Genomic DNA, 27,756 nt, shown 5'->3' with positions numbered 1-27,756 from the left:
ATCACACTTTTAACCCACAGATGTTAGGTTGCCTTTCCCCAAGTAGTTATTTCTTGTCTATTTGAATTCAGAGAAGAGTCAGTGGTCTTCTTCATAGACTGTGCTTTTTATTTAAGTGAGTGTTCAAATGATGAGACAAAGCTATGAAGATGAGCATTTTAGCAGATATCTCTCCAAAAATTAATGAACTCATCACATGGTTACAAAGCACAAACACAAATAAAAATGTTCTAGACAAAGTAAAAAGTATGATCAAGAAACTAAAATGTTAGAACCACACAAGTGAGAATAATGCTGAGTGCTTTGTGACATCACATAACTTCTTTATAGAAAATGAACTATTTTGAGGGCAGACTGTTGATCATCTGATACTTTTAGAAGTGTCTTTCAATGAATATTTTCCTGAAATTTCCAATAAATTAAATTGGATTTGCAACCCATTTGATGCCTTTTACCTATCTGGCTGCTGAATTGATAACGAATGAAAAAGAAAATTTAACTGACATATCAATGGATTTTTGGATCATAAACATTCAAAAATGTCCACCTTATACATTTTTGGCTAAGAACAAGGAAAAATTTCCTCAGCAAGATAGTTTACAAAACTCTCTTACCATTCTCCACTACCTATTTGTACAAGCGAGCACATTCTTGTTTTAAATAAAAATTAAAAAATAAACTTGATATGAAATCAGATTTAAGATTATATTTATCTGGTGTTGAGCCAAATATCGCAAACCTTTCAAATAAAATGTCCAACACTGAAATTAAATTTATATGATTATTATATTATGTTAAATATCTTCTAAATTACATCTCATTTATAAATTATATCTTATTACATCTTATTTCATTTAAAGTATTATAATAAAACACTATAATGCTGTCTTTTAATCAATAGCACTAGCCACCCACAAGGCAGGCGGGAGGCTGCATTTCCAAGCGATGACCTGACAATAAATGGCTTTTAGTTTGGAGCAGGACAATTCCTGTAAAGTGCCTAGTGCCAGAAGTTAATGTCTGCAGTAGCTGACTGCTTGGACAACTCTGAGACAATCAATTCAATCCAGGCCCCGAGTTGCTTCGGACAGCCTGCCCTGATCTTTTTCAATGAAGTGCTTGGCCTGGCTTGGCCAGCTAGAGATGGCCTATTAGACATGGGAAGTGCTACACAGCTGAGGTTTTGCTTCAGCATGGCTGCGATCCTGACACTTGTGGCATCCGTTGTACAATTTCTTTTCAGTTCCTTATTATTTTTCTTTACTGTGCGTCCGCTTTGTCATGGTGGGTTATCAGTATAATAAATGTTTTATCACTACTCAAAGTAAATTAGCTACTGAACTGAATTTCTTATGTTTACTCCAAGTTTCTTCTGTGGATTAAAGTATGGAATCACCTTCCTTTTATGACATTTATGAAAACAGATTATATTTTTACCAAAACAAACAAAAAAGCCCCCGGGCACATTAAGGTTGGCCTAAGAGTCTGAAGGGTAACACAAATAAAACATCAGAATCACGTAAGGTGGTGCATCCCAGGGCGGCTACTTCGTGCATTATCGTTATCACTTCTCTACTTCTCGTGCCTAACTTTGCAGTCTAAGTTCCTCATGCCTCAGGCTATTTAGGAAGTACTCTCACTATATAGGTTCTATAGATAACAGTCTCCCACTGGGTACTATCATGGCTTCTTATCTCGAAGGATATATGTTGGAGCCTGAAAAGGCACTCACTGGACCTTCAACAGGAGTGTAGACGCCCTCTTCTGTGTGCTATCCACTGTGGGCATGAAGACTACACACTGAGACTGTTCTCTTCCCCTTGCAAGCAGCAATAAAGTTTATTAAAGCTATCTCTGTGTGGGCTGATGCTTTTTGTCTAGACTCCTTAGCACTACAGGAGAGTTGAATGCATGTGTGTGTGTTTGTATACACACACTTACACCCTTATACAAAGAGCTCAGTATAAGAATGTATCAAACCTAATTCCGAAGCAGGAAGGGATAGGGAGAAAAGAGGGTTCAAAGGGAAAATAATACAAGGCAGGGAAGGACTATGAGTCAGACCGACTTCCTGACTCTGAAGGGGATTAAATGAAAAAAGAAAAGAACTGAAAATTCAGGGGGTGCCTGTTAATAAAGAGATGGTATTTAAAAAAAAAAACTCTGTGGTATATGAACGTAATAGGATATTATTGTGCCATATAAAAAATGACTCAGAATGCTGAGAAGTGGGAACTGATGCAAAGTGAAAAGAGCAGAACGAAGAAAACAATTTATACAATGATGACCACATTGCAAAAAAAACAAACAAACCTAAAAACAAAAAAACCATTTCAATTTTAAAAGACTCATGGACTCTAATCAATGTATTGACCATTCACGTCTGCTGAGGACCTCTGGTAAAACATAGTGCTTGCCTCCTGACAAAGAGGCGATGGTACAGAAGGAGACAGACTTTTTGGACACGGTCCCTGTGTAGATCTGTTCTGATTAATTATGCTTATTTGTTACAAAGCATTTTTCCTGTTTTAATTGTAGGGAATAATGTTTTAATGACGCAAAAAAGAGGACAACGGAAACATTTAAATAAGTGTACAAGTAGTACAGAGGAAGTTCAGAAAGAAGCAGAGACAAGCAGGGCAGTTTCTCAGTAAGTCAATAAACATTTGTTCAGTGTCAGGCACTGTGCTAAGTGCTGGCGATACAAAAAGAAGCAGAAGACAGCTTCTGCCTTCAAGAAGCTAATGATCTAACGAGGGAGACAGCAAGCACACAAACATGCACAAACAAGCTTTATAAGGGATAAACAGAAATAGTGAATGGAGGGAAAGAACTAGCAGTAAGAGGAGCTGGGAAAAGCTTCCTGTGGAAGGGATTTAACTGGGATTCGAAAGAAGCCAGGAGGCAGGAATGAGGAGGGAGAGCATTACAGGTTGGGGAAACAGTCAGAGAAAATGTCTGGAGATCAGAGCTGGAGTGTCGTATCTGCAGAACAGCCACAAGGCCGGTGTCACTGGACAGAAGAATAGACGGTAGGCCATAAGACGACTAGAAAGGGGGCTGGGGGCAGAAAGAAGGTTATGAAGACCTTTGAAGGCCAAAGAGGATTTTGTACTTGATCCTGGAGATGACAGAGAGTCCCTGGAGTTACTGAGGAAGGAAGAGACACGACTGGGCCTGGGCTTTAGGGAGATGCTTGAGGCAGGCAGATCCACCAGCAGACTATTACAATATTCCAAGCATGAGGTGAGGCCTGCACCAGAGAACTGGCAGTGTCAGAGGAGAGGAGGAGGCGTATTCAAGAGATGTCCTCTTCCAGGCAATGGCGACTCTCTCTCTTCTTCCGACCTTTTCACCCCTCCTCAAACTTCTCATGGCTCCCCCTTCCCCAGTGTCTCAGCTGAGAACCTTATATTTTACAGAAACAAAGCTGAGGCCATTTTCAGTAAATTCCTTCTTCTCCCCTCTTCCTTAACTCCTATCACTCAGATGCCTTCTGCCACGGTCTCCTCCTTGACCTCTGTCTCACATGATGAGGTGGCCTTACTCCTTTTCGAGGCTGACCCCCATACTTGTCCAAGTGACACCACTGCTCCCTCCACGATTGCCTGCCTTTCTTATCATCAGTCTTTCCTTGTCTACTAGATCCTTCCCTACTGCCTTTAAACATGCCCATGACTCTCCCATCCTCAAAAAATGCTCACTTGATCCTTCCATCAATGCGAACTATGATCCTATCTCTTCTACCTTTTGTAGCTAAACTGCTCAAAAAGGCTGTCTGCAACAGGTACCTTCACTTCCTCTCCTTTCACTAGCTTCATAGCCCCTTACAATCCAGTTTCCAACCTCACCATCAAGGAACTGCTCTCCTTGGAGTTACCAAGGATCTTAACTGCTGAATTCAATGGCTTTTTCTTACTCTTTGTTTTCCGTGGTCTCTGCAGCCTTTGACAGTACTGACCACCCTCTTCTCTCCAGGGTTTGGGGCACCAATCTCTCCTGCTTTTCTGCCTATCCACCACATTGCTCCTCCTTTGCTGAGTCCTCCTCAGGGTCCCAGTCTTTAACCATAGGTGTTTCACAGGCTCGGTCCTGGGCCCTCTTCTTTTCTCCTTCTCCATCACTTCACTTAGTGATCTCATCAACTCTCACGGATTTATTTATTATTTCTATGCTGATGATTCTCAGATCTTTCTATCGTGCCCTAACCTCTCAGCTCTCCTCCAGTATTAATCTCCAACTGCCTTTCAGACATCTCAAACTGGACATCCAGTAGACATCTTAAATTCAACATGTCCAAAACTGAACTCACTGTCTTTCCCCTTAAACTCTCCTCCTGACTTCTGTTACTGCAGAAGGCAACACCATCCTCCCAGTCCCTTAGATTTGCAACTTAGGAGTCATCCTAAATTCCTCATGATCTTCTCACCCCTTCACAGCCAAGCCGTTGCCAAAGCCTGCTGATTTCACCTTTTCAGCATCTCTCGAGTATGCCCCCTCTTCCCCTCTGACATTGCCAACCCTCTGGTGCAGGCCTTCACCTCATGCTTGGAGTATTACAATAGCCTACTGGTGGGTCTGCCTGCTTCTCCCTAAGTGTCTCCCTAAAGCCCAGGGCCAACCATGTCATGCTTGTTAAGGGACTAGAGGAAGCTGTGTCGATGAAGAAAAGGGTTTTGAAAATAACAGGTTGAATTTATTATATGCTTTCAAAAAAAAAACAAGTAGTATGGAACAAAACTTAAAATTTTAATTTAAACAAATTAAAAAATTTAAAATCTCATATACAATCCTCTTTCTTAGTCTAGTTTGAATATGAAAATGCTTTTTTGGGAGTATTTATTAAATTCAAAGTAAAAACTATTTAAAAAAACATGTGAACATTGAATTATATTTCCCTGCCCTTTTCATTTTTTTTTATCCTGGAGTATAAAAAATATAATTAGTTAGGTACTAGTAAACAGCTGGTGGTAACTACCAGAAATATGGCATGGGACTTCAGAGATTGCCCAGTCTAAACCCTTCATTTTACTAATGAAGAAACCGAGGCCCAGAGCAGGAAGGCAAATTGCCCAAGGAAGGAAATTAAAAACCTCCATATTTGAGCTATGCTACGAGCTCAGCCTCAGAAATGTCACACTTAGGTTTGTATCTTGAACCTTTTAGTCTGTTTCCTTCTCTGCTTCCCCTGAAGTCTGCCCCTTGTTTATTTCTAAAAGGCAAAAGTCTCCACAGAGGGTTGAGAAACACTGCATTGATTCCCATACTTTTGGAGGTAACCAATCAAATCACGTAGACTCCATGGGCTCAGCAAAACTTAAATAGCCCTGGGTGCAGCAGACCCTAATTCCTCGACACAACATTAGCAAAGCAGCTTTTCTTGCAATGTTTTCAGACAACCCACCCCGTAGCTATTATTCCTTGGGCTATGTTTTCACAGCTGCCCTTTTTCTGATTATAAACAGAATAGCTGTTTTGTGTTGTATTTTAGGGTTTCCTTTTTTTTTTTTTGAGAGTATGAAACTGAATTAGTTCCTTGGTTCTGAAATCTTGCATTAAAGTATAATTTAGCATGCTTCTGAATTGGAGAAGAAAAGATGTGAAGTACAAGTGAGGTTCATGTTGAATATGTTCCATTCACCAACCGATAAATACTGATGGTTTCCCATGTTCAAGGAGCTGTGGGAAAGTGTAGATATGTACATACACATATACGTGTGTGTTACTGCATATGTACATATGCACACATGTATACAGACATATTTGTGTGTATATGCACTATATATGTATATATCTATAAAAAATAGGGCCCATGAATTCAAGATCTAACAGTCTACTCAGGTAGACAGATATGTACACGTGAAAAGGCAAATAAATGCAAAGGACACTAAATGAATGGTCCATATTTCTTTCCAATTATATTGGGACATTATGTCTGACTTTTTTCATTGGGCTACCCTTGGCCTTGAAAGCCTGTAGCCAGCCCTTCTGCCACAGTGAATTACTACAGTAATGAAGGGTCTGTAAAATTCATAGTTGTCTCCAAACAATGACAAGGGAGCTGGTGAAAGTCCTAGTTCTAGCTCCACCTCTAGGAGCGATGTGCCATGGAGAAGATAGGCACCTTCCTTCCTCGGTTAGCTTCACTGTTAAGATGGAATCATGAACGATTCCTTCTAGCTCCCTCACAAAACCATCCTGAGAAAACCTGCCCTGCACTCCAGAAAGGGCCTTGGATTTAGAGCCCAAAGACCCAAGTCTGAACCCTGGCTTTGCTATTCACTCTTTACGGTGCTTTGGGCAAGTCAATTCTGGTCAACAAACATTTATAAAACTCCCCAGGATTAGGGGCTTGGAGTATACAAAGTTGAAAAATGGCTTATTCCACAACGTTTACACAAGAATAAGAGAGTATGAAGGGAGAAAAGGAAAGATCTAGACCAAGTACTCACCTTGACACTAACTCTCCAGGCTTCTCAATAGTAGCTAGCTTCCTTTCCAGCTTGAAACCCTGCAATCTTGTTAAGTCAGAACTCCTTCAGCAACTCTCTTATGATCTAAAGGTCAAATGCTCAAGAAGTAGAAAACAGGACTAGACTAGGTGAGTTTTTGATTGTAAAGCTAATTACCAAGGTGGATAGAGCTTTGGACTTGAAGTCAGAAGACCTGAGTCCAAATCCTGCCTTAGACTCTAACTACTTGTGCAATCCTGTGCAAGTTACTTAACTTCTCCAACTCCGTTTCTCCATTTGTAAAATTAGATTATACCCAATAGCTTCTAAATCTATGATCATATAAATTATAATGTAATATTGATCATTAATTTTGTTGCAAAATTTTAGTATAGGTATTTTTAAAAAATATTTTAAAGTTGGACCTCACTGCCATCTAGTCCAAGAAATACATGAAGAATGGTCTGTACTACAACACAGGGCACAAGGTGCAGGTTTGTATGAGACCTGTGACAAAGGGACACCCAACACCTCTCCAGACAGACTGCTTCATGTTTGAAGCTTTCCAACTGACAACAAGTTTGTCCTATAGGAAGCCTCAATTTGCTTCTTTAAAGCCTGCTGTCCTCCGGAGCCAAGCTGTATAAATCAAATCCCTGGAATCCCAGACAGCCCTGCAAATATGGCTGTCAGGTGTTATTATCCTCCCCACCCCCCAGACTTCTCCAGGCTAAACATCCCCACTTCCTTCAACTGATTCTTACATGGCAGGAATTCAGGGCCCTCTCTCCCTGCCCCCCCTCCCCAAGCTTTACACTGGCTGGCCCTCGCATCTGGAGTACCTCCTTCCCCACTGAAGTCCCACCCTTCTTTCTGGATGCAGCTCAAGCACCACCTTGTGCATAAAGCCTTTCCTGATCCCCAAAGCTTGGTGCCCACCTTCCCTAACTACCCTGTATTTATCGTTCATGCGTGCATGCGTACGTACGTGTGTGTGTGTGTGTGTGTGTGTGTGTGTGTGTGTGTGGGTGTGTGTGTGTGTTTTCCTCTGGTGGAGTGTGAGCTCCCTGGGAGCAGGAATTATTTCACTTTTTTGTCTTTGTGAGCCCAGAATCCAGCACAGTGCCTAATACAAAATGGGTTGCTGATAGATATTCGTTGACGGTGGAAGAAAAACACCTTGCTCCCTCATGGCAGAGACCACATAGGGCCTATATCTGATTGTGTTTGGCATTTTGTTAAAAGGAACGAGACCTGTCTTACATAGATCTTTTCATCTTAAACTGTTCATCAAAAGCACGTAGGAGAAAAAAATGTGGTTTGAATTACTCCTCTCTGCTCCTAGCTCTAAATATCTAAATTGATCGTTTTAATCTTTCAGTTTAGTACCAACCCTTTAAAGACAACATCTCCAAGTTTCTATTAAAAACAACAACAACAACAACAAACAGTGACTTGTGGATAGTTCATGCAGGCCTCTTCATGATTTTTTCTCTTTAGTTTTTTTCTTATTTTTCGGTAGCTAGTCACCAGTATGCATATTACTTTGCCCTTATATAAGGTTCAGTACTACTTTGGATTAAGATGTTTATTTGAGAGGAAAACCAAGTTTGAATTATTATGTCTACCCTACATAGGATTTAAGGGCTAGGAGATATGAGCTAAACACAAATGAACCTAATAAAAAAAATGAGTGTATTAATTATTCTTTCAACCTAAGGAGTCACCGAGTAATTAAATATAGTCATTAAGTTTAAGATGGAAACATGTATAATAGGCCAGTGGCAATAGACTGTGTTTTCATTAAAGAAGTCTATAACAAGTAGCTATATGTACAGAGATAACTAATGACATGCACATGCAACTGTACTATTTATGCCTATGTAATAAAATAAATACACACACACACACACATACACATACCCTCAACTGGTTGATTAATATCTCTGAGAATCAAGTTACTAACTACAGAAGAGATAAGGAGAGAACTAACTGGAAGAAAAATGCCTTTAAAGTGCTTGGAGAACAAGGGCAAAGATGGAAGAATGAAATGAAGAGTTGGGCCTTTTGGAAATACAAAGAAAGGTTGACCAGGCAGATTAAAAAAAAATACAACATTCGAAACCATAACTTAGTTTCCACTGTAATCCTATATATTTTATTCTATGTATTTAGAAACATTATTCTAGGAAGGATTCCTTGGGCTTTACCAGTCTGCCAAAGGGGTCCATGACACACAAGTCTGGGAAGACCTTCTCTAAACCGCACGGACACAAGAAGGCATTCTAGTGATGGAATCCTGAAGAGAGGTCCATTCTATTGTCCAGTTTTCACTGACAGCCCATTCTACAGACAGAGTATGTGAGACTGCCACAGAAAGTACAAAACAAAAGAAAGCACGATTATGCCACACACACAAAACTTGGGTCATTTTTCAGGCCATTAGCAGATTTTTCAGGTGAGTTGGCTCAAAAGTGGCCAATCTTCATCTTCGAAACGGAAAGATATCGTGTAGAACCCAGCCTGGTAAGTGCAATGATTGACCACACAGTGGTGTGTGGGGTTCACGATGAAATGCAACTACAAAACCAGGAAGCTGACTTGCTGGTATGGCTCTGAGTACAATGTCTAAGGAGAATGATGTCTGAAACAAGCTTCTAATCTCCTCAGGTCCTTGGCATAAAGGTCCTTAAATAATTGGAATTGTTTACATTGAAATTTTCATTTGTATGTGTAAGCTCTTATGTGTTTGTAAAAAACAAGTCTTGTTAATTCATGGTCATGTTGCATCCATATGATCTTTTTTTAAAATTTGGCTTGGCTTTTAGATTTTATGTTTCCTCTTTCTCCCAGTTTCTTATAGGACTTTCAAGTGGATTATGCAGTTGGGAACCCCTCATCTGGAGAGAGGGTTTCTCTGGCCAAATCTCCACCGAGGAAAGTCTTTGTCTTCAGGTAAGGTCTTGGTCATAAGGGCCACTGCCCTAATACCAACGCACATTATCTTCACAATGCCTCATCTTATACACAGGACAATCCAGAGAGCACACACAAGTGGCACATTGTACAGGCTGAGTCTTGATTGGGATACTGCTGACCATCATTTCAAAAACCTGCCTAAGAAGCATGTGGCTTCTTGCCTGCCCTCTCGCTGATGAAGCAAACAATGGTTAAAGCTCTCTTTTTGAGAGATGTCAAGGCAGAGATGCGCCGCTTAGAAGTAGCCTGGCAGAAGGCGTGGAGATAAGCAAGCCCAACTCACAGGAAGAGCTGTCAGGTACCAAAGTAATCTTTCTCCATTAGAAATGGGGCCTAAGTGCTGATGTGGGAGTTTCCCATAGCTTCAACCAGCCTCCAAAGGCATATTTGTCATCAGAGGATCTTGATGAAGCTGTATATCAATATCTAACTGCTGTTAAAAAAACAAAACAAAACAAAAACTATTCCACAGGAACCAAATCAAAACCAGCTGTGAGTGGGAGAGGCCAAAAACTCAGAGTAATTGCAAAAAGTCCAGCAGAAACACTTGTTAATTGTGTTATTTACTTTGCTGAACAGTAAATTGCCACACCAATTTAGTCCTATCACATGACTATAATGCTTTTCATATGACTTTAATGCTATGAGAGAAATAAGCGTTTATTTTCTAGACTCCTGAGGCCAGTGAAAGATGAATCAAATTCTCTATCATCATTCAGGACCACCCTATCAGCCCTACTCCTCTGGGTGGGGTGGCAGAGTTATGGAGGGAGAGTACCAGGACGAGTACACACAGGCCAAACACATTCCATTCACTAAGCCCCCAAGGCTGCTAACTTTAAAAAGAAAAAAACAGAGTGTAAAGAATACAAGGGACACTGAAACTTGGCTGGGAGGACTGATAATAGTGTACTAAAAAATAAAGAAGTCCCAGGCCCAGAACCATGTTAAAAAGCTAAAAGCAAAGGTGACATTTCAAGGAAAGAGAGGCTACTTGACTGAAAGGCTCTGGGAAGGCTTCCTGGAAGAAATGACATTTGAACTGGGCTTTAAAAGATGGATATGAATTCAACAAGTGAAGGAAAGGGACAGGGAGAGAGGAAGGGAAGAGTAAGTCAGGCAGAGGGAACAGCACACACGCAAAAGAACAGAAAAACAGAAAAGGGTATGTGCAGCAAGTGGCCTAGTTTGCCTTGCTCAAAAGATGAGACAGGAGGGAGACAAGAGTGTGAGATAAGGTTGAAAAGAAAGGATAGATCATGTGGTACAAGACCTTAAATGCTAATCTAAAGGGTTCAAACTTTACTCAACATTAAATAGGGTGTCTATGAAGGGTTTAGTGAAGTAGTGATATAGAGAGAAGGTAAATCTGGAAGCTGTGTAAAAGATGGTGAGGTGGGAAGAACCATTAGTAGGCTACTGCAATAGTCCAGGAAGATGGCCATGAAATTCTATTAGGGGGAGAGGTAGTGGGAATCAAACAGAAGGGATAGACTCAAGAGACCTTGAAAGGTGGACTCAAAAGGACTTTTTTTAGCTGGCTGAGTACAGAGGCAAAAGAGAAAGGAGTCAAAGTTAACACAAAGTTGCAAACATGGCGTCATATTCGACAGTTAACACTGTCATCTTCTATTGTTATCTGTTTTCTCTGTTCACATCCTCAGAGAGGTGGTAATCAATCCTCTGAGAAGGCAACTGAGTCTTATCCATCTCTTAGATGCCTGACACGGCTTTGATACTGCAGGTACTTAATAAAGGGGCAAAGAACTGAAAGGACCAGAAACCACGGAACAACTGAATGGATAACTCACTCTGTCTTATGAAGTAACAGTGAAGAGTGTTCCTTTTTTGGTGTTCTTTCATTGTGTGACCCTCTCTGGCACCCAAAAGGAAAGAACTGAAGAACATCAATTCTAAACGCCAATGCCCGTTTTCCACAGAAGCCTTGGGAATCAGCTTTCATCAGCAATTGCTGTTGGGCTGGGAGAAGGACACTGTGGGCCCACAGGTTTTGGCAATGAGCTAGGATTAGGGTTTCAAACTATGAGGGAAACAGCAAGAGGCTCTTGGTGTTGGGATAGGATTAACTGAAATGAATGACCTGTACATGACCTATAACTCTGCAAACGAGTTCGATTCTTGTAACTAGGGCCCTGGTCACGAGAGGATGCTGGGATGAGGAGGACAAAGGATTATGCAGGTGGAAAGCCTGCATCTGCACAGAGGGTTTCTCTGGCCAAACTCCCATCAAGGAAGGCCTTTGTCTTCAGATAAGGTCTTGGGTCTTCTTAAAGGCTGTTGCCCTAATACCAACGCCCATTATCTTCACAATGCTTCATCTTATACAGAGGACAATCCAGAGAGCACACACAAGTGACACATTGTACAGGCTGAGTCTTGGGGCTGGTGTCCAATGTTGAACAGGTCCCTGTAGAGATCTAGTGGGATTGGGCACCCACACCGAATGTCTCCCTGATGAATGGGGAGTACACCTATAACAAATGCTTACATCATGAAGTGTCCAAGCTGCTCTGAGTCAAGGAGGAAGACTTCAGAAGTGGACAGTGGTGACAACACCACCCACTTCTTTTTTTTTTTTGGTGAGGGCAATTGGGGTTAAGTGACTTGCCCAAAGTCACACAGCTAGTGAGGGTTATGTGTCGGAGGCTGGGTTTTAACTCAGGTCCTCCTGAATCCAGGGTCGGTGCTCTATTCACTGTGCCACCTAGCTGCCCCCCCACCCACTTCTTTTTTTTTAATTTTTTTAGGCAATTGGGGTTAAGTGACTTGCCCAGGGTCACACAGCTAATGAGTGTCAAGTGTTTGGTCTGAGGCTGGAATTGAACTCAGGTCCTGTTGACTTCAAGGCCAGTGTTCCATCTGCTGCGCCACCTAGCTGCCCCCCCCTTTTTTAAGGCAATTGGGGTTAAGTGACTTGCCCAGAGTCACACAACTTATAAATGTCACCCACTTCTTTACTTACCAAAAGGGAACAAATGTCAGGCAAGAGACCACTGGTATTAAAGGAAGCAGGCAGAATTCTCAATAGGGATAGGACTGGACTGTGATTTCATTAATACAGAAAACTCCCAGGCAGTGAGATGCCCTCTACGAATACATGCCAGAACATTCTTTACAATTTATGGTCTCAGAGAGTTGTCTGTGGCCCTAAGAGTTCGAGGAACTTGCTCTGGATCACACAACAAACATGTGCCAGAAGTGAACCCAGCACCTCCTGGCTTCAAGGCTAGATCTCTACCCGTATACCCTAATGCCTCTCAAAAGCATGGAAAAATAGTTGGATTTAACTGTCTTGATTTCTGTGAAGACAAAGTAGTTGTTCCTAGGACTGCAGGTCTAGAGCTGAAAAGAACCTCAGAGGTCACCTCTTCTAAATTCCTTCATCTTACAGACGAAGAAATTGTGGCTGGTCCAAGGTCACCTAGGCAGTAAGCATCAGAGGCTGAATTTGAACCCAGTTCCTCTAACATACAACAAACTACATCAACAGATGAACGTTTTTTATAATTAAGTTTGGTTGGTTAAAACATTTAGCCAAAGCCAAGTGATTTAATGAAGAAGGAATTTAGCAAGCGAAGAAAAGTGGTGTGCTGGAAAGAGTGTTGGCCTGGAGCCACGGAATCCTATGCTCAGACTGCACCTCTGACACTATCAGGGTGAATCAGTTTCCTCATCTACAAAATGGGACTAATGAAAACTGTGGTATCGATATTATAGAGTCATTGGGAGGCCCAAATGAGATAACAGATGTAAAGCACTTTAAAAACCTTAAAAAAAAATAGAGAAATGTCTATGAGTTGTTGTTAGGACCCTGAAATCCTGAAAGACAGAACTTCCAATTTTCACTGGTGAACAGCTTTGCACACACTGTGAATCAGAGCTAGCTACCAAAGTACGCCCCTTCTGGAGATAACTGTCTTCCCCATGCTTTCCTCCCAAGGCCATCTGGAGACTAAGACAGTGTAGGAAAGCTGTTAGAATACTGTGGTCCAACATCAAAGTAGCATGGTAGCAAACTGGACTTCTGCCACTGATACCAAACAAAAGGTTGCTTTTAACATGAACAGGTGAAAACAGGGACTGCTCCTCTTCTCTCAGGGCTGATGGTTATTAATGGACTCCAGGATTACAAACATAGGAAAAGGTGGGTTGGTAAATGTTTAATAACCAGCTCTCCAGGAAAAAAGTACACAAGACACACTTTTGAGTTTAATCTGCACCATTCACATTTTCTCCATCACTTTCTTAAGTTTAGACAATCAACAAAACAACTAACCGAGTCATGGTTTACAGCATTTGCCAGTTTCCAAGGCGTAAATGTTCACACAGAATATGTGACAAGTCAGTTCTTGTGAGCCAGCATGAGCTAGCCTCAGTACTCCTCTGAACGTAGGTAGGTAGAGATAAGTTTGAGAAAATGTCTCAGATTTGTAGGTAATGAAAGCAAGGATTCCAATACGAGAGGGATTTAGTTTCCCGATTTGTTCACAGGGACTCCTTTTTCTTACCCTAGAGGTACTCTATTCCTTTGGATCAAATGACTGAACAGACTGCTAACGTCTGACAATTAAATGAGGAGTCTCAGTGAGACCACAAAGATGGCGCTACCCACCCTCCACCACCTCCCTGTGGCTTCTCTGCATATTACCAGTTTAGGCTCAGGAACCGGCAGCTATTCCCAGCTCGGGGTTATTAACATTAGCTCTGTGTGAAAGGCTGAAATGTGAATTTATTACTTATTAAGTAAACTTATTAAGTAAAATACTTGAGCTGCTTCCAGCGAAATAAAAAAAGGATCACATTTTCTTGGCATGACTGTAGAGTTCCATACACTGTTTACATAGTACAGAGCAGAGCCAATCAAAGGGAAAGCATCTGTCATCAAAACAGTGGCATGGACCCCCCACTTGAAGAACCCCAGAAATAGTGGAAATATTCCAGAAAATTCAATGTGAATTCCTAATTGACTTCAGAAGATCACAATCACTATAATGCTCTGGAACTTTGTGAGTACCCTAAAGCAAATCCATAGCCCCAAAATATACAATGTTCCAGGGCCCCTGCATTTCATGGGCTTTAATTATTCTAGAGCTTACCTCTTGAACTGCTGACCTGACCTTCTAGCTCAGATCACTGCATCTAAATAGTTCCTGAACTCAGGTGCAATAGACATGGCCTAGAGTTGATGTTGTATACTCCAGTAGGACAAATGGAAACCTAGGAAATGCTTCTAACTTTGTCTAGTCAACCCAATGTATAGGTAGTCCAAGTTCTGTTTGTATAGCTTATCACAACTCCAAAAGTTCCTCATTTTTCATTTGAACAATTTTATCACCAAAGTAACAAAGAAAAATCACTTGTTCCCATATTTCCATATACAGAAACTCTCCACTTGTACAACTAACCAGATTAACATTGACTTGGTCATAAATCTATCTCTAGCCAGAGTATTCACTTGTCGCATAACAGCGACCATTCAGGAAGGCAAAATAAACAGTCCGTCTTGCAAAAATAGGCATAAAAAAAGCCATTTCCACCCCCATTTCCTCTGCCACTTGCTGCGTGTCTACCCATAAGGTTATGGTTTTCTACAAATGTTTTGCTAGTGAACAAAAAGAATCACACAGAACAGTCACTGTCAGGGCTTCAAACATATACCAAGCTAAGAGGCATTTGATCTTCTAGAGAAGACCTTCTTAAGCAGGAGTCAGCAAACAGGTGGGTTTTTTTTAATTGTAATAACTGCACTTCTTTTGTAATCCTTTGTATTTTATGTATTTAAAAGCATGATTCTGAGACAGGGTCTCTAGACTTCTTAGCTCCAGACTGCTGCCCAAGGGGTCCCTGATCCAAACAACGTGAAGGACCCCTGCTCTAGAGCCACAGTCAAGCCAATGACAAAGGGGAGAAATGCTTTACTTGGTACAAAAAAGGCTGACAAAAGAGAAACTACTGAGAAGGGTGCCTCAGCATCCTTCTCTTAGCATCAATGTGCATTCTTTTGGAATAGTTTTTAGAACTTTTAGAATTCTTTTAGAAAGAATCTGCCTCTCAAATAAAATCCAGTTTCTGCTTTATCAACATAATCAAGTCCAATGTCTCCACTGTGAAATTGATTCACAGGTCAAGATCATACCTGACCTGGCTGGAGATTACATCTATAGCAATTGGCACATCTCCACTGAGGTACAAAAATACCTTCTGAACAGATAATGCTAGGAGACATCAGTGGTGTTCAGCACAAGGTATTTAGTGAGTAACACTTAATGCATATGACCCTCTACTGATGCAAGAAAGTTTCTGATAGCAAGCAGATGATCACCAGACTTGCTCAATAGCATCTTCTCTAACACAATGTGATGACTCTTGACCTTTTCTACATAGCTGAATATCACTGCAGACAGACTTCAAACACAGCGGTCCTTAACACAAGAAGCTTGGTTTTCTTCTTACCTCAGCAGCTTGAGTCTCTTGGTGTAACAAAGTAAGTCCGGTCAAGTCTTCTAAGAAGGAATGTGAAGAATTAAACACTTTTGCCAGGAAATTAAATCCTTCTTTCTCATATTGATCAAGGACCTGTAAAACAGTGTTTTTTTAGAAAAAAGGTTTATAAAACATATTATGGACTTAGTCTGGAACAAACACCTGCCCAAAACGCTGTAACTGTAGAAATGAGACAAAACTAGACTTGAATCTGGTAAAAAGAGTATGGTAGACCCTGGGGTCTGCTTCATTTTTTAAAGGGAAGAAAATTAATTTGGGGAGAATTGCTATTTCCCATTTCTATCTCGTAAGAAAAGATTTCCAACCACACCTGTCAGGTGTGCAAAGTCTCCTCTCCCCTGAATTGTTTCACAAAAATTCACCAGGGGCCATGACATACATCTTTATCCTCATATCAATATTTGTCCTCACTAGAAGCTAATAGCATAGCACCTTGCAGTCAGTCAACAAGCATCGATTAAGTACCTACTGAGCTAGACACTGTGCTAAGCACTGGTAACAGAAAGAAAGGCAAAAACATTACCTGCCTCCAAGGATCTTAAATATAAAAGGTACTTAATAAATACTTAATGAATGAAGAAATCAATGTTTCAAGTAGTTCTGATGTAAATCTAAGTTTTCATTTGTATCAAATAGCGTATTAAGTGCTAGCTAAATCTCTACTTCTTTTGAAATCTCTGTGCTTTTAAGACAGGGGTGGGGAACCTTCGGCCTCAAGGTCCTCAGGTTTGGCTTGACTCTGGTCAAAGGGGGGTGCATGAGGCCCCCCTTTAGATTTCTAAATATTACAACTTAACAAGCTCTAAGCTGGAGGCCACAGGTTCCCCATTCCTGTTTTAAGAAATCAAACACAACTTAAATTACTGGAGAGATATCTGGTGCTCATGGATGTCCTGTGCCAATATAATAAAAAAAAAGATAATACTACTTAATTAGTGGATTTAATTTAGCCAATCAAATTACCAAGGTACTTTACAGAACTAGATAAAATAATAAAAAAATTCATTTCAAGTAATAAATATCTAGACTCTCAAAGGAAATTTTTTTTTGGGGGGGGCTAGGCAATGGGGTTAAGTGACTTGCCCAGGGTCACCCAGCTAGTTAAGTGTCAAGTGTCTAAGGCTGGATTTGAACTCGGGTCCTCCTGACTCCAGGGCCAGTGTTCTATCCACTGCACCACCTAGCTGCTCCTTCAAAGGATATTTTTAAAACAGGAATGAAGTGGAAATAGTACTTCCAAATTATACTTAAATTATACTATTAAGCAACTGTCATCAAAACTATTCAGTGCTGGTTAAAAAACAGAAAAGTTAATCACTTGAACAGACTAGATACAGAAAAATCACAAATAACTGAACTCAATAATCTAGTATTTGATAAAAGTGAGACTGTAAGTTATTTGGGGAAGAACCCTCTATTTGACAAGAAATTGCTGGGGAAAATAAAAAGAAATTTGCCAGAAATTAGGTTTAGACCAACATCTTTTACCATATACCATAATAAGCTTAAAGATATGACCTAAATATTAAAGTTATGCCCAAAAAAAGTCATAATGGAAGAGAACCATGAAGAAATAGAGAACCTATCGCAGAACAGGCTGGCTGAGGGCAGAGAATTAGGTCTGAAAGGGGAATTTACTTTAAGCTGCAGAAGCAGAGGAATGCCTAGCAGTGACTGGCCCAGTATTCATCTTCCCTGTACCTTCTCCTCCTACTGAGTCCACTGCTGACTTTGAAACATCTTCTTCTATTGAATGCAAGACCTTTCAACAAATTTTATGAATACACTAAGGGTGTATGATATCAACAGTTGACCTCTAGATGTTCAAGTCTTAGGAAGCAGCTTGAGGCGCTTAGAAATGAAGTGGCTTGAAAGAGCCAATAAGGACCATGCCAAATCTAGCACACTGTCCAGTTCTCTGAGTTCTCCCTACAAAACATAACTCACATTCAAATTTTAAAACAAACAACATTTATTAAGCACCTGCTGCATTCAAGGCATTGAACTAGGAGCCAAGAATACAAAGACAAAAAAAAGTCTTGCCTTCAAGGCCTTGAGTCCTTACTGGAAGGATACAAGAAGTATACAGATAGGTAAACACAAAGTATATGAAGCAATAATAAAGCAATTCTGATAGGGTGAAAGTATTAGAACCAACGGCCACACAGAAAGGCCTCAGATAAGAGGTGAAATCAGCTACATTCTTTAAAGAAGCAGGGAATAAATCAGCTTTTCAGGAAGCTAGGAATGAGTTGACTTCGCAGGTAAGCTGGGGTTAGGGTGAGAATCTGAAGCTTAAAATGTAGAGTCAGGTCTGAATTTGGGAGGAGGGAACAGAATTGCCTAATTTTCATTTGTCCCTACGTTCCAAAGCCCTCAGAGAAAAGATCTGGATAAGAATGTTCTTCCAGGCCAATTCAAGTGCTTCTTGAGCACCTATTCCAGTGGCCTTGATTTCTTCTGTGACGTTTGGATTCAGTCAAGGGGCTGCACTTGAGGACTAGAGGGACACAGGTTCCCCACCCCTGACCTAGTCTATATTGATCAGATACTGATCTTTTGGAGGAGGAAATTCCCTGTACTTCATGTGCTCTAACATTCATACTGCTACACCAAAAGCCCACCTTTGAGGCTTTATAAACATTCCCACTAATCAGATTGTGCATTACTCAAGGCCCTTTGTCCTTTTCCCTTTAAGCCTTCTAAATGTTGGCTATTAGCCACAGTGACTCAGTTCGAGAAATAAGGTGATGGCTGAAAAAACAAGGGGCATAAAAAACAAGAGTTCCCAGTGCAGAATTATTGTTCCTAGACTCAGGAAAAAAAAATACAAAATAAGTTCTCTTTTTCTAGCTGAGCAGTATTGTGAGGTTAGGAGTAAGGAATCTTTAATCCTCAATAAGCCATGGAGCCAAAATGTTCTCTGCCTAGCACAATGAGCCCCTGCATGCCAAAGTTTCCAATTAACAGTGAGAAAGGAAAAGTGGAAGAAAAATCCAAAAAAATTAAGCAATTCCAGAGGTGAAGCTTTTGGGATCTTGACTGAACTTTTGGCTTTTCAATGCAGTGCTAGAAAGAACCTCTCAGTAATAGAAATCAGATGCAGGAAAAGCTAAATCTACAAAAGAGGGAAGCACATGATTTATCCATAATCAGGACATATAGAAAGTCAAGTGCTGAAACATCAACAGTACTACCTAAGTTCTGAGCCCCCTAAAAATTTTATTTTGGAAAAAAAATAATCTTCTAAAGATATTTTTCATCATGCATTTTCTGGTATTCTCTTTCTATGCTGTGAAGCTAATCTATTTAACAAGACATAAGCAGCTTATAAATGTACAAATTATTTCTTTCACAGTAATTCAACATTCCTAAATAGAAGAAAGGAAACAAAATCCATCCAAAAAGTTCTCTCTCCAAATGAATGGCATGTGTACAGATAAAATTTTATGAACTCTTCTGAAGTCATACTTCACATAAAAAATGTCTTTCATTTCACACAACAGATATAATCCTGAAAAACATGTCCAAAATTTTGATGAATCAAATCACATTTTACATTCATTTACAGAGGCTAGCTTCCTATGTAGAGTAATATTTCAAGGACTCCCTCGGTAACATGAATAATTGTTCCCTTTCATAACATAAACAATGATTCCTAAGCTTTATTCAATTTGTAAGGCTGGCTTTTTTTTAAACAGGGCACAGCTGTATACATATCTTGGATAATGCTATGTCTTATTCAAATATTAGGCCTTTAACCCTAACAGGTGCTCAATACATGTTTGTTGGCCTGAATCTGTCATGTCTTCCCTTCTCAAGAACCTTCAGTGATTCCCCAGTATCTATTAGGTTAAGCCTCTATTTCTCAAACTGCCATTCACTATCCTCCATTAACAGGTTATTATCCAACCACAGCTTTTACTGCCTCTGTACTGGAGCCAAACCAGTCTTTTTTACCATTTTAAAAACAATTCCCACCCCTTAGTCTCTCTTTATGCTATTACTTTACCTAAAATGGAGTCTCCAATTCTCACTTGTCAATACAAATCACATACTTCTTTCAAAGGTCAACTCAAGTATGAATGTGGCATATTAGAAAACTACAACAGAAGCCTGGAAAGTGGGGCTCTGGACTCTGCCACTACTAAAACTAAAATAAACATATGTATTAACATGCTTACACAAATTAAGAGTAAACTATTCTAGATAAGTAACATTTCATTTTGTTTACATTTCCATAAATTTATAGTTAAAAAATCAGTTTCACAAAAATTAAAGTTTATCCTCACAACATTCTCTGTAATTAACTCCCATTGAGTCAATATTTCCCCATTCCATGAACCTCCAGCTGCCATTATTCAACCCCATTCATTATGGTCTGTCTCCCCACTCCCTGCTCCTAATTTTCAAAACAAAGGGTTTGAGCTTCACCTCCTTTGATCTTCTCTTAATCCATATCTAGCACCCAATCAAAATTCAGGTAGTGGTTGTTCACCCACCTCCAGGACACACCATATCTTTCCTCAATGAGTTCTGTGCCTAGCTTATACTCTTTCTACCCTTTCCTACTCCTGTCCTTTTACTAGGGGACCTCAAACATCGTAACCTCCCACTTCCTCAACTTCCTAACTTCCCATGACCTCCTTACCCTTGATCTTGCCATCACCTCCAAATGCACCACTTCCACATTCATGAACTCTGATATTGTCTTCTTTGATCACAGGCTTTTGTCATTCTACCTCTCCCTCTCCCTTGCAACCAAACTCTCTGTTCACTGTGACCTCCAATCCCTCCATCCCCCAGTTTCTTCTTGGCAATCATTCCTACACAGGCTACACTTTCCGCCTTTTCTCATTTTGATTCCCTGGTGAATTAGTTCAATTCTATACTGTCCCTTGCTCCCTTATCCTATTAACAATCTTGTCCTGCCAAGCCTTGGTCTTGGAATACTCTTGACCATGTTCTGCCTTTGTTCCTATTCACACACAACTGACTGAAGCTGGAGAAATCATGAAACTATGCTGACCGGAGCCACAAAAAATTTACATTACATAACCTCAACTAGGCCCTCACTGCAGCAAGGCAATCCTTTTACACCTCCCTAATTGACTCACTATCCCACTGCCCACATCAGCTTATCCAGACTTCTTCATCACTCCTCAAACGTCCCACACATCCCAGTCCTTCAACCCTCTCAACTGAGAACCATACCTCATATTTCACCTAAAAAAATTGAAGTCATTTGATAACAGCTCCCTCTTCTCTCTCTTTCTTCATCTCACATCACTCAGATGCCTTCTAGAACTATCTCCTTCTTCACCTCTGTCTCACAAGAAATGATGGCCCTTCTCCTTGCCAAAGCAAACCCTTCTACATACACAACTAATCTCATCCCATCCCATCTTCTCCGACAGATTGCCCCCACTATCATCCCCACTCTCTCACTTATATTCAATCTCTCCCCTGTCTATTGCTGCTCCTTACTGCCTACAAACATGATCAAGGCTCCCATGTCCTCAAAAAGCCCTCACTTGATCCATCCACCCCCACTAGCTGTCATTCAACACTTCTCCTTTTTATGAGTAAACTTCTTTAAAAGGCCATCTTCAATCTGTGCCTCCACTTCCTTTCCTCTCTCTTCAGTTTGGCCTCTCCATCATTCAACTGAAACTCTCTCTCTAAAGTTACTAATGATCTTTTAATTGTCAAATCTAATGGCCTTTCCTCAATCTTCATTCTTCTTGACCTTTCTGTAACCTCTGACCTGTCAATCACCTTCTCCTTGATCAAGGGGAAATAAAGTAGAAGCATTGATTGTAGATGGCCTTCTCAAGGAATATAGCCACAAAAAGGAGGAGAAATTGAGGATATAGCTAGCAGGGACAGAAGGGTCAAGTGAGGGTTTTCTGAAGTGGGGAAGACATGGACATATGTGTAGGTCACAGGGAAGCAGCTAATAGGCAGGGGGTGACTGAAGATTAATGAAGAGTAGAGGTGACAGAGTGGGCAGTCCACAGAAAACAGGTTAAAATGAGATCCTGTGTGCATATAGAGAGGTTTGCTTTGGTAAGAAGAATGGCCACCTCTTTGTATGAAACAGAAGCGAAGGAGGAGATAGTTGTAGAAAGTATCTGAGTGATACGAGATAAGGAAAAGGGAGGAGTTCTCAGAAAATAGCTTCCATTTTTTCAGTGAAATATAAGACAAAGTTCTCAGCTGAAAGGATTGGGGCACGGGGAGTTCTGGGAGGTTTGAGGAAGGATGAAAAACTTTGGGGAAAACTGTTGTCATGAGTGAGATATTGAATTGATTAGGGAGACCTAAGAAAACTGCCCTTCTGCGGGGGGGGCCAAGTTAAGATTACATAACATAGACATGTTTTAAGATCACAGATTTGGATATAGAGGTGACCTTAGAGGCAATACAACATGGCCCCCTCATTTTACAGGTGAGGAACAGAGGCCCAGAGCAGTAATGTGACTAGAAAGGGATAAAAAACTAGGATGAGCATAACAAAGGAATCAACAGGAAAAAACAAAGGCTGATAGGAGACTATAAATGCTAAGAATGAGAATTATAAACTAAATACTAGAGAGCTGGAGGACTGAGAGTGATGACAAGGAAAGTGAAGGTAAGTATTCATTCTCATTAAGGGAATGAAAGAGAAAATGTAGAAGCCCTTCCCCTCCTCACTCTGCCCTATATCCCCAACAACCAATTGGTCCCAATGATGAAAGATGACATCATTCCTCCCTGCCCTGCTCCAGAAAGCAAGGGCTCCTTTCTTTTGGTTCCCTTCTGTTCAAATGGGTTAGACCGTGCTCCCATTCTCCAGTAAATTTAGTTGCCCAAGGGAAGGGGGCGGATGCTCCATTTCCCAGTGTCTTACATAATCAAGAGGTCATCTTATTTTTAAATTTCAACCAGATGTCCAATAACTTTTGGTTCTGGTTCTCTAGGATGCATGGTATATGTAAGTTACATAAAGTAGAGATAAAGAATAAAGTAGAGAAACATAGTATCACATGATTCATATAGTTATCATCCTAATCAAGTCTGTTGTTATTAATATACTTGTTGGAACCACAATATAGAATTTGTCAGACCACTCCCTTTATTAAAAGGAAGGCCAGATTAGGGTTCATGATATGCAACAGTAAAAACTATAGTATTTTCCAGGATAATTATTGGCATGTTTGCAGTATAAAACAGATAAGTCTTCTGTTCTTTGCCCAGGGCCATACAACGGAAAGTACATATTACTCTGAGACATCCAAACACAAAACAAGGCACAAGTATCTTTTACAGGATGTAATAAAGACTTCAGATCACAACTTCCAAAAGTTTAAAATTCAAGATAATATTTCAATTTTGCATAAGACATTTAACTTTCTACTATTTCAATTTATATATTTGCAAATACTTATAATAACAAGCATCTATAAACAATCCTAAATTCCCATGCTTTCATTACATACCGACATCAGAATTCTACAAAAAAATAGGATAATTACAACCAGCCAGACTAGTCCATTCTAAGTTGCACATGTACAAGAATAGGTAAAAGAAAGATACTCAAACAGCAGCCGAAATGGTGAGCCAAAGCAATTACAAAGACTGTGGGCAGCTGAATTGTTACCATTATCAGGATATAATTAAGGAGCACCTCACATATGGAAGAAAATGAATGGCTGGAAAGCAGCAGTAGCATCAGACTGGGATGACATGGGATAGGGCCAGGGTGGCTTGTTTTGAACAAGAAGGCAAAGCCCTCTTCATCTATTAGAACTTGAGAACTGGAAAGGACCTTAGAGATCATACAGTCAAGTTTACAAGTGACAAAACTGAGGGGCTAAGTGACTTGCCCACTGTTACCTAGGTAGTAAATGGCAGAGCCAAGACAGGAACTCGGTATTTCTTCCACTGACTCATGTTACCAGGAGGCACAACAGCTGAAGCAGAAACTTAGAAGAAGCCCAAGAAGCAGCAGCTATGGCCATGAAACCAAAGAATGGTCTTAAAATAAGTGTTACTATTCACAAACATCCCTGGTCACACATCAGCCGGTCTCTGTGGCATCTTTCAAAAGCATAGATGATATAAAAGATGATAACGTTAAGCTCCTGAGTTACTAAAGACATTGTTTCTAAAAACATTCTTTTTAACCTACTGTTTTCCAATCCAAATACTACATATAAACAACAGCTTCAACAAGCAAGTTTTTACTGAGGCCTTTCCCTACACTCATTTCTGTGATAAACATTTGGGGAAGCAGACAAAAAGTCCTTCTCGTCTTTAAGGAAAAGAAACCTAATTGGGGACACAAGACACACACTTGAAACAATTAGGAAAACAATGTCAGTATATAGTAAAATGCTCAATTGAACATAATCCCAAGCCCAGACTTCTTCATGGAGCATCCAGCAATCTAGCAAACAATGAGCATTTGTCAAGTACTTACTATGTGCCAGGCACTGGGGATCCAAAGGAGAATGTGTTTTCATTTAACGCCCAGGCAGCCACAGTCCCAGAATCTTTGAGCTGGCAGAGACTTCAGAGGTCAGCTAGCCCTACGCATTACTTAACAAAAATCTCCTCTTTATTACTGCGGACAAATGGCCATCAAGCCTCCACTGATGAGAAGCCCTCCAGATCCCAGTGCATCTCATTCCACTTTGGGGCCAGTCTAATTGTTTAGGAGTTTCTCCTTCTATCAAGCCCAACACCTTATGTTTCTAGTTCAGACCAAATTTGATCTCTTTTCCACATAACAGCCCTTCAAATATCTGAAGATAGAATAAAAGACTCAGGAGGTGTATATTAGTGATCTTTCTCTCTCTTTTTTTTTGGTGAGGCAATCAGGGTTAAGTGACTTGCCCAGGGTCACACAGCTAGAATGTGTTAAGTGTCTGAGGCTGGATCTGAACTCAGGTCCTCCTGACTCCAAGACCGGAGCCCTATCCACTGCGCCACCTAGCTGCCCCCTAAGTTGTTTATTCTCAAAGTTAAAAAACTCTAGTTGCTTCACCTGTTCTCATATGGCATGGTTTCTAGTCCACTCACCATCCTGGTCGCCTTACTCTCAACATAAAATAGACTGCCGATAACCCTTCTAAAATATGGCACCCAAAACTGAACACAGTACTCTAGCCTATGGCCTGACAAGAGCAGAGGACACGTAGACTATCACTTCCCTTCTACTGGGTTCCATGCTTCTGTCAGTGCAATCTAAGGCTATGTCACAATGTTGACCTATCAGAAACCTATTTAAAGTCTACTTAAAACTCCCAATCTTTTCTCATATGAACTTGTGTGATAATTTTTTTACCCAAATATAAGACTTTATGATTATCCCTGTCCATTATTACTATATTTGTCCCATCAAAAATACCAAATTGCCCTCTGTCCTGTGCCAGCCCATTCCACTTTAGCACTGGCAGAGGAAGAACAGGGCACTAATATACACTAGCTCACATCCAGAATACCAGATGTACTCTAGATGGGAGCAATTCATCTTAATACCAATAAACTGATATACTCTTGGAGGAGCGTTGCCAGTCTCCTACACATTAAGCCAGAAAAGATGTATGTCCAGAAAAGTAAGTGGGTCAAATATCAAGAGTCCACATAATATCAGGAGATCAAGGCAAAGTCTCCTAACATAGTGGATGTATTCTCCGTGGAGGATTTTTGAGAGAACATGGGCAAGAGTTGCACAAGATGGCAACAATGGGAATGTAAATCTTCACCTTTAGCCAAAGGAGAGCACCTAAGTGTATTAAAATGTAAGCATAATATAAAGATAGCTTTTTCTGAGCCTCAGTTTACTCATCTGTAAAATGAGGACCTTGGAATAGATGATCACAAAGCTCTAAATCCATCCATCTGATGCCGCATAACACAGTGACACCACGAGCAGTTAAAATAGGTACAAAAGTGCTCATCAAGGTTCAAGGACAACACTAACATAGAGAATTACAGACAACTTTGTGGAGGAGGTGGCATTTAAACAGGGACTTAAGGGATGAGCTGGACGTCCTGGATGGGCATCTTTTACTGGAGAAGGGATATATGACAGATAAAACCAGTACAATCCAGCTCTAAAATTCCATGGAGGTCTAAGTTAAGTCACATTCCTATCTGTAAAATGGTAGTATTTAACTAGGTGATGTCTAACTAAGATTCCTTCTAGAGCTAAGATTGTATATGACATTATGAAAACAACCAGGTAAAAGCCTTAAGATCTATAGACAGAGCTTGACATTGTAGCTCAGGACATGTATTAAGGGCTCTGATAATAATAATATCTCATTTGAACCTCACAACCACCCTGGGAGGTAGGTGCTATTATTATTTTCACTTTACAGATGAGAAAACTGAAGCAGACAGAGGTTAAGTGATTTGTTCAGAGGTCACACAGCTACTAAGTCCAGCCTCTGGCTAAGATGAGATATGAATTCAGGCCTTCCTGACTTCAGGTCCTGTGCTCTATCCTCACTTTGGGAGATGTGGCACGAATCCACATACAATCTTTGGCCTATGTGCTGTAGGCTGTAAATGTGTGCTGGAAGGTGGGAAACGGTAACATGAGTTTCCTTCTCAATCTTAGTCTGCCTCTCAACAACTATTCCCCTCATCTTCCCTCCCTTTCCCCCAGCTTACTATTCTATACACCCCAGGGTTCCAGGCTGTGACTGTTTCACTGTCCTTCATGTACTGTATCCATAATATGCCATTCAGGTCTGATCTGGTGACCATTCAGTACAACCAAGATATCTCTGAAGTCACCACTATACTATGGTCACATCTGGAGATAACTTTCATGTACATCATTTTCAAAATGACAAGTTACTCTTTTAAAAGCCTCCCAGAGAGAAACTTCAGAGAAATAGTATCCTAGCCCTTGTCCAAGTTGGATTATACACTTGTCATCTGGGGTCCTCTGAGAAAGGCTGCTTTTGCTCCGAGGGCTTCCCATTCAATGGGAAACCACAGGAAGCTGGGGAGACAGCCTGCACATGTGGGCTTTACTGTGATCTGGGAGCCAGCCAAAAAATGATGCCACTGCTCATTCCTGGGCCCCTGGAATGCACTGGTCCCACTCTTTCTGTGGTGGTTTCTGAAAACCACCTAGGCTGCATTCTACTCCAGAATGACTTCATACATGGTGATTTCATTCACACTTATATCTGTTGTACAATGGAGTGGACAGCAGGCAAACTGTCCCTTCTCCTAAACCCATAGAATTCCAGTCGCATTTTCATAACTCAGTAAATGTAAAACAGAAGCATTTGCATTTGTTTTACAGTCCATTGTCTTGGGATCTTAGCAGCTGTATGCTCTGTCCAACCCATCCCAGACTCTTAAAAACAATACTTTTCTCATGTGGAAGGTTTACTAAAATGAAAAATGAACTGCTATTGACATCAGTGAGCGGGCAGGTATCAGAAGGGGTATGGTCTTGAGGCCTGTGGAAGCCATTAAAAGGTACACAGGTAACTCTTTAGTTCTAACTACTTCTGCACTAGGTGCCTCTCACCTCCTGCCTCTACTTACTCAGTGATCCTCGGGCTTGCAACTCAAGACATCTTAGACCCACCTCCTTCCCTCTACTTCCGCAGGCCCCTAATCCCCACAGCGACTGCAGCCCAGCTCCTCAGGAAGCTCTACCTTGCTCGTTCTTAGCCCTGGAGGCACTGCCTGCTTAATCCCCAGAAGAAACTGCCTGGCCTCAGGCGGCTCTCTACTGCCCTCTGCCGCTCCTAGCGAATCTCATCTGGCTCTGGACCTGCCTTTC

General features: G+C 40.7%; 1 protein-coding gene across 11 annotated transcripts in view; it reads right to left on the bottom strand.

Moving 5' to 3' along the window:
* The window catches only part of ATG7 (autophagy related 7), a 250,217-nt gene that overhangs the window by 125,022 nt on the left and 97,439 nt on the right, over positions 1–27,756 (bottom strand). For all 11 annotated transcript variants that reach the window (XM_078152206.1, XM_020981051.2, XM_020981053.2 and 8 more), the window contains one exon: positions 15,906–16,028. In XM_078152206.1, the coding sequence (XP_078008332.1) occupies positions 15,906–16,028 (123 nt within the window). The remainder of the gene's footprint in view (positions 1–15,905; positions 16,029–27,756) is intronic.

The sequence above is a fragment of the Phascolarctos cinereus genome, unplaced genomic scaffold (genome assembly GCF_003287225.1).
Source record: "Phascolarctos cinereus isolate Bilbo 61053 unplaced genomic scaffold, phaCin_HiC Scaffold_4;HRSCAF=312, whole genome shotgun sequence".
In the NCBI taxonomy this organism is placed as follows: domain Eukaryota; kingdom Metazoa; phylum Chordata; class Mammalia; order Diprotodontia; family Phascolarctidae; genus Phascolarctos; species Phascolarctos cinereus.
The sequence above is the reverse complement of the archived record's forward strand: the minus strand, read 5'-3'. Positions and strand labels throughout refer to the sequence as shown.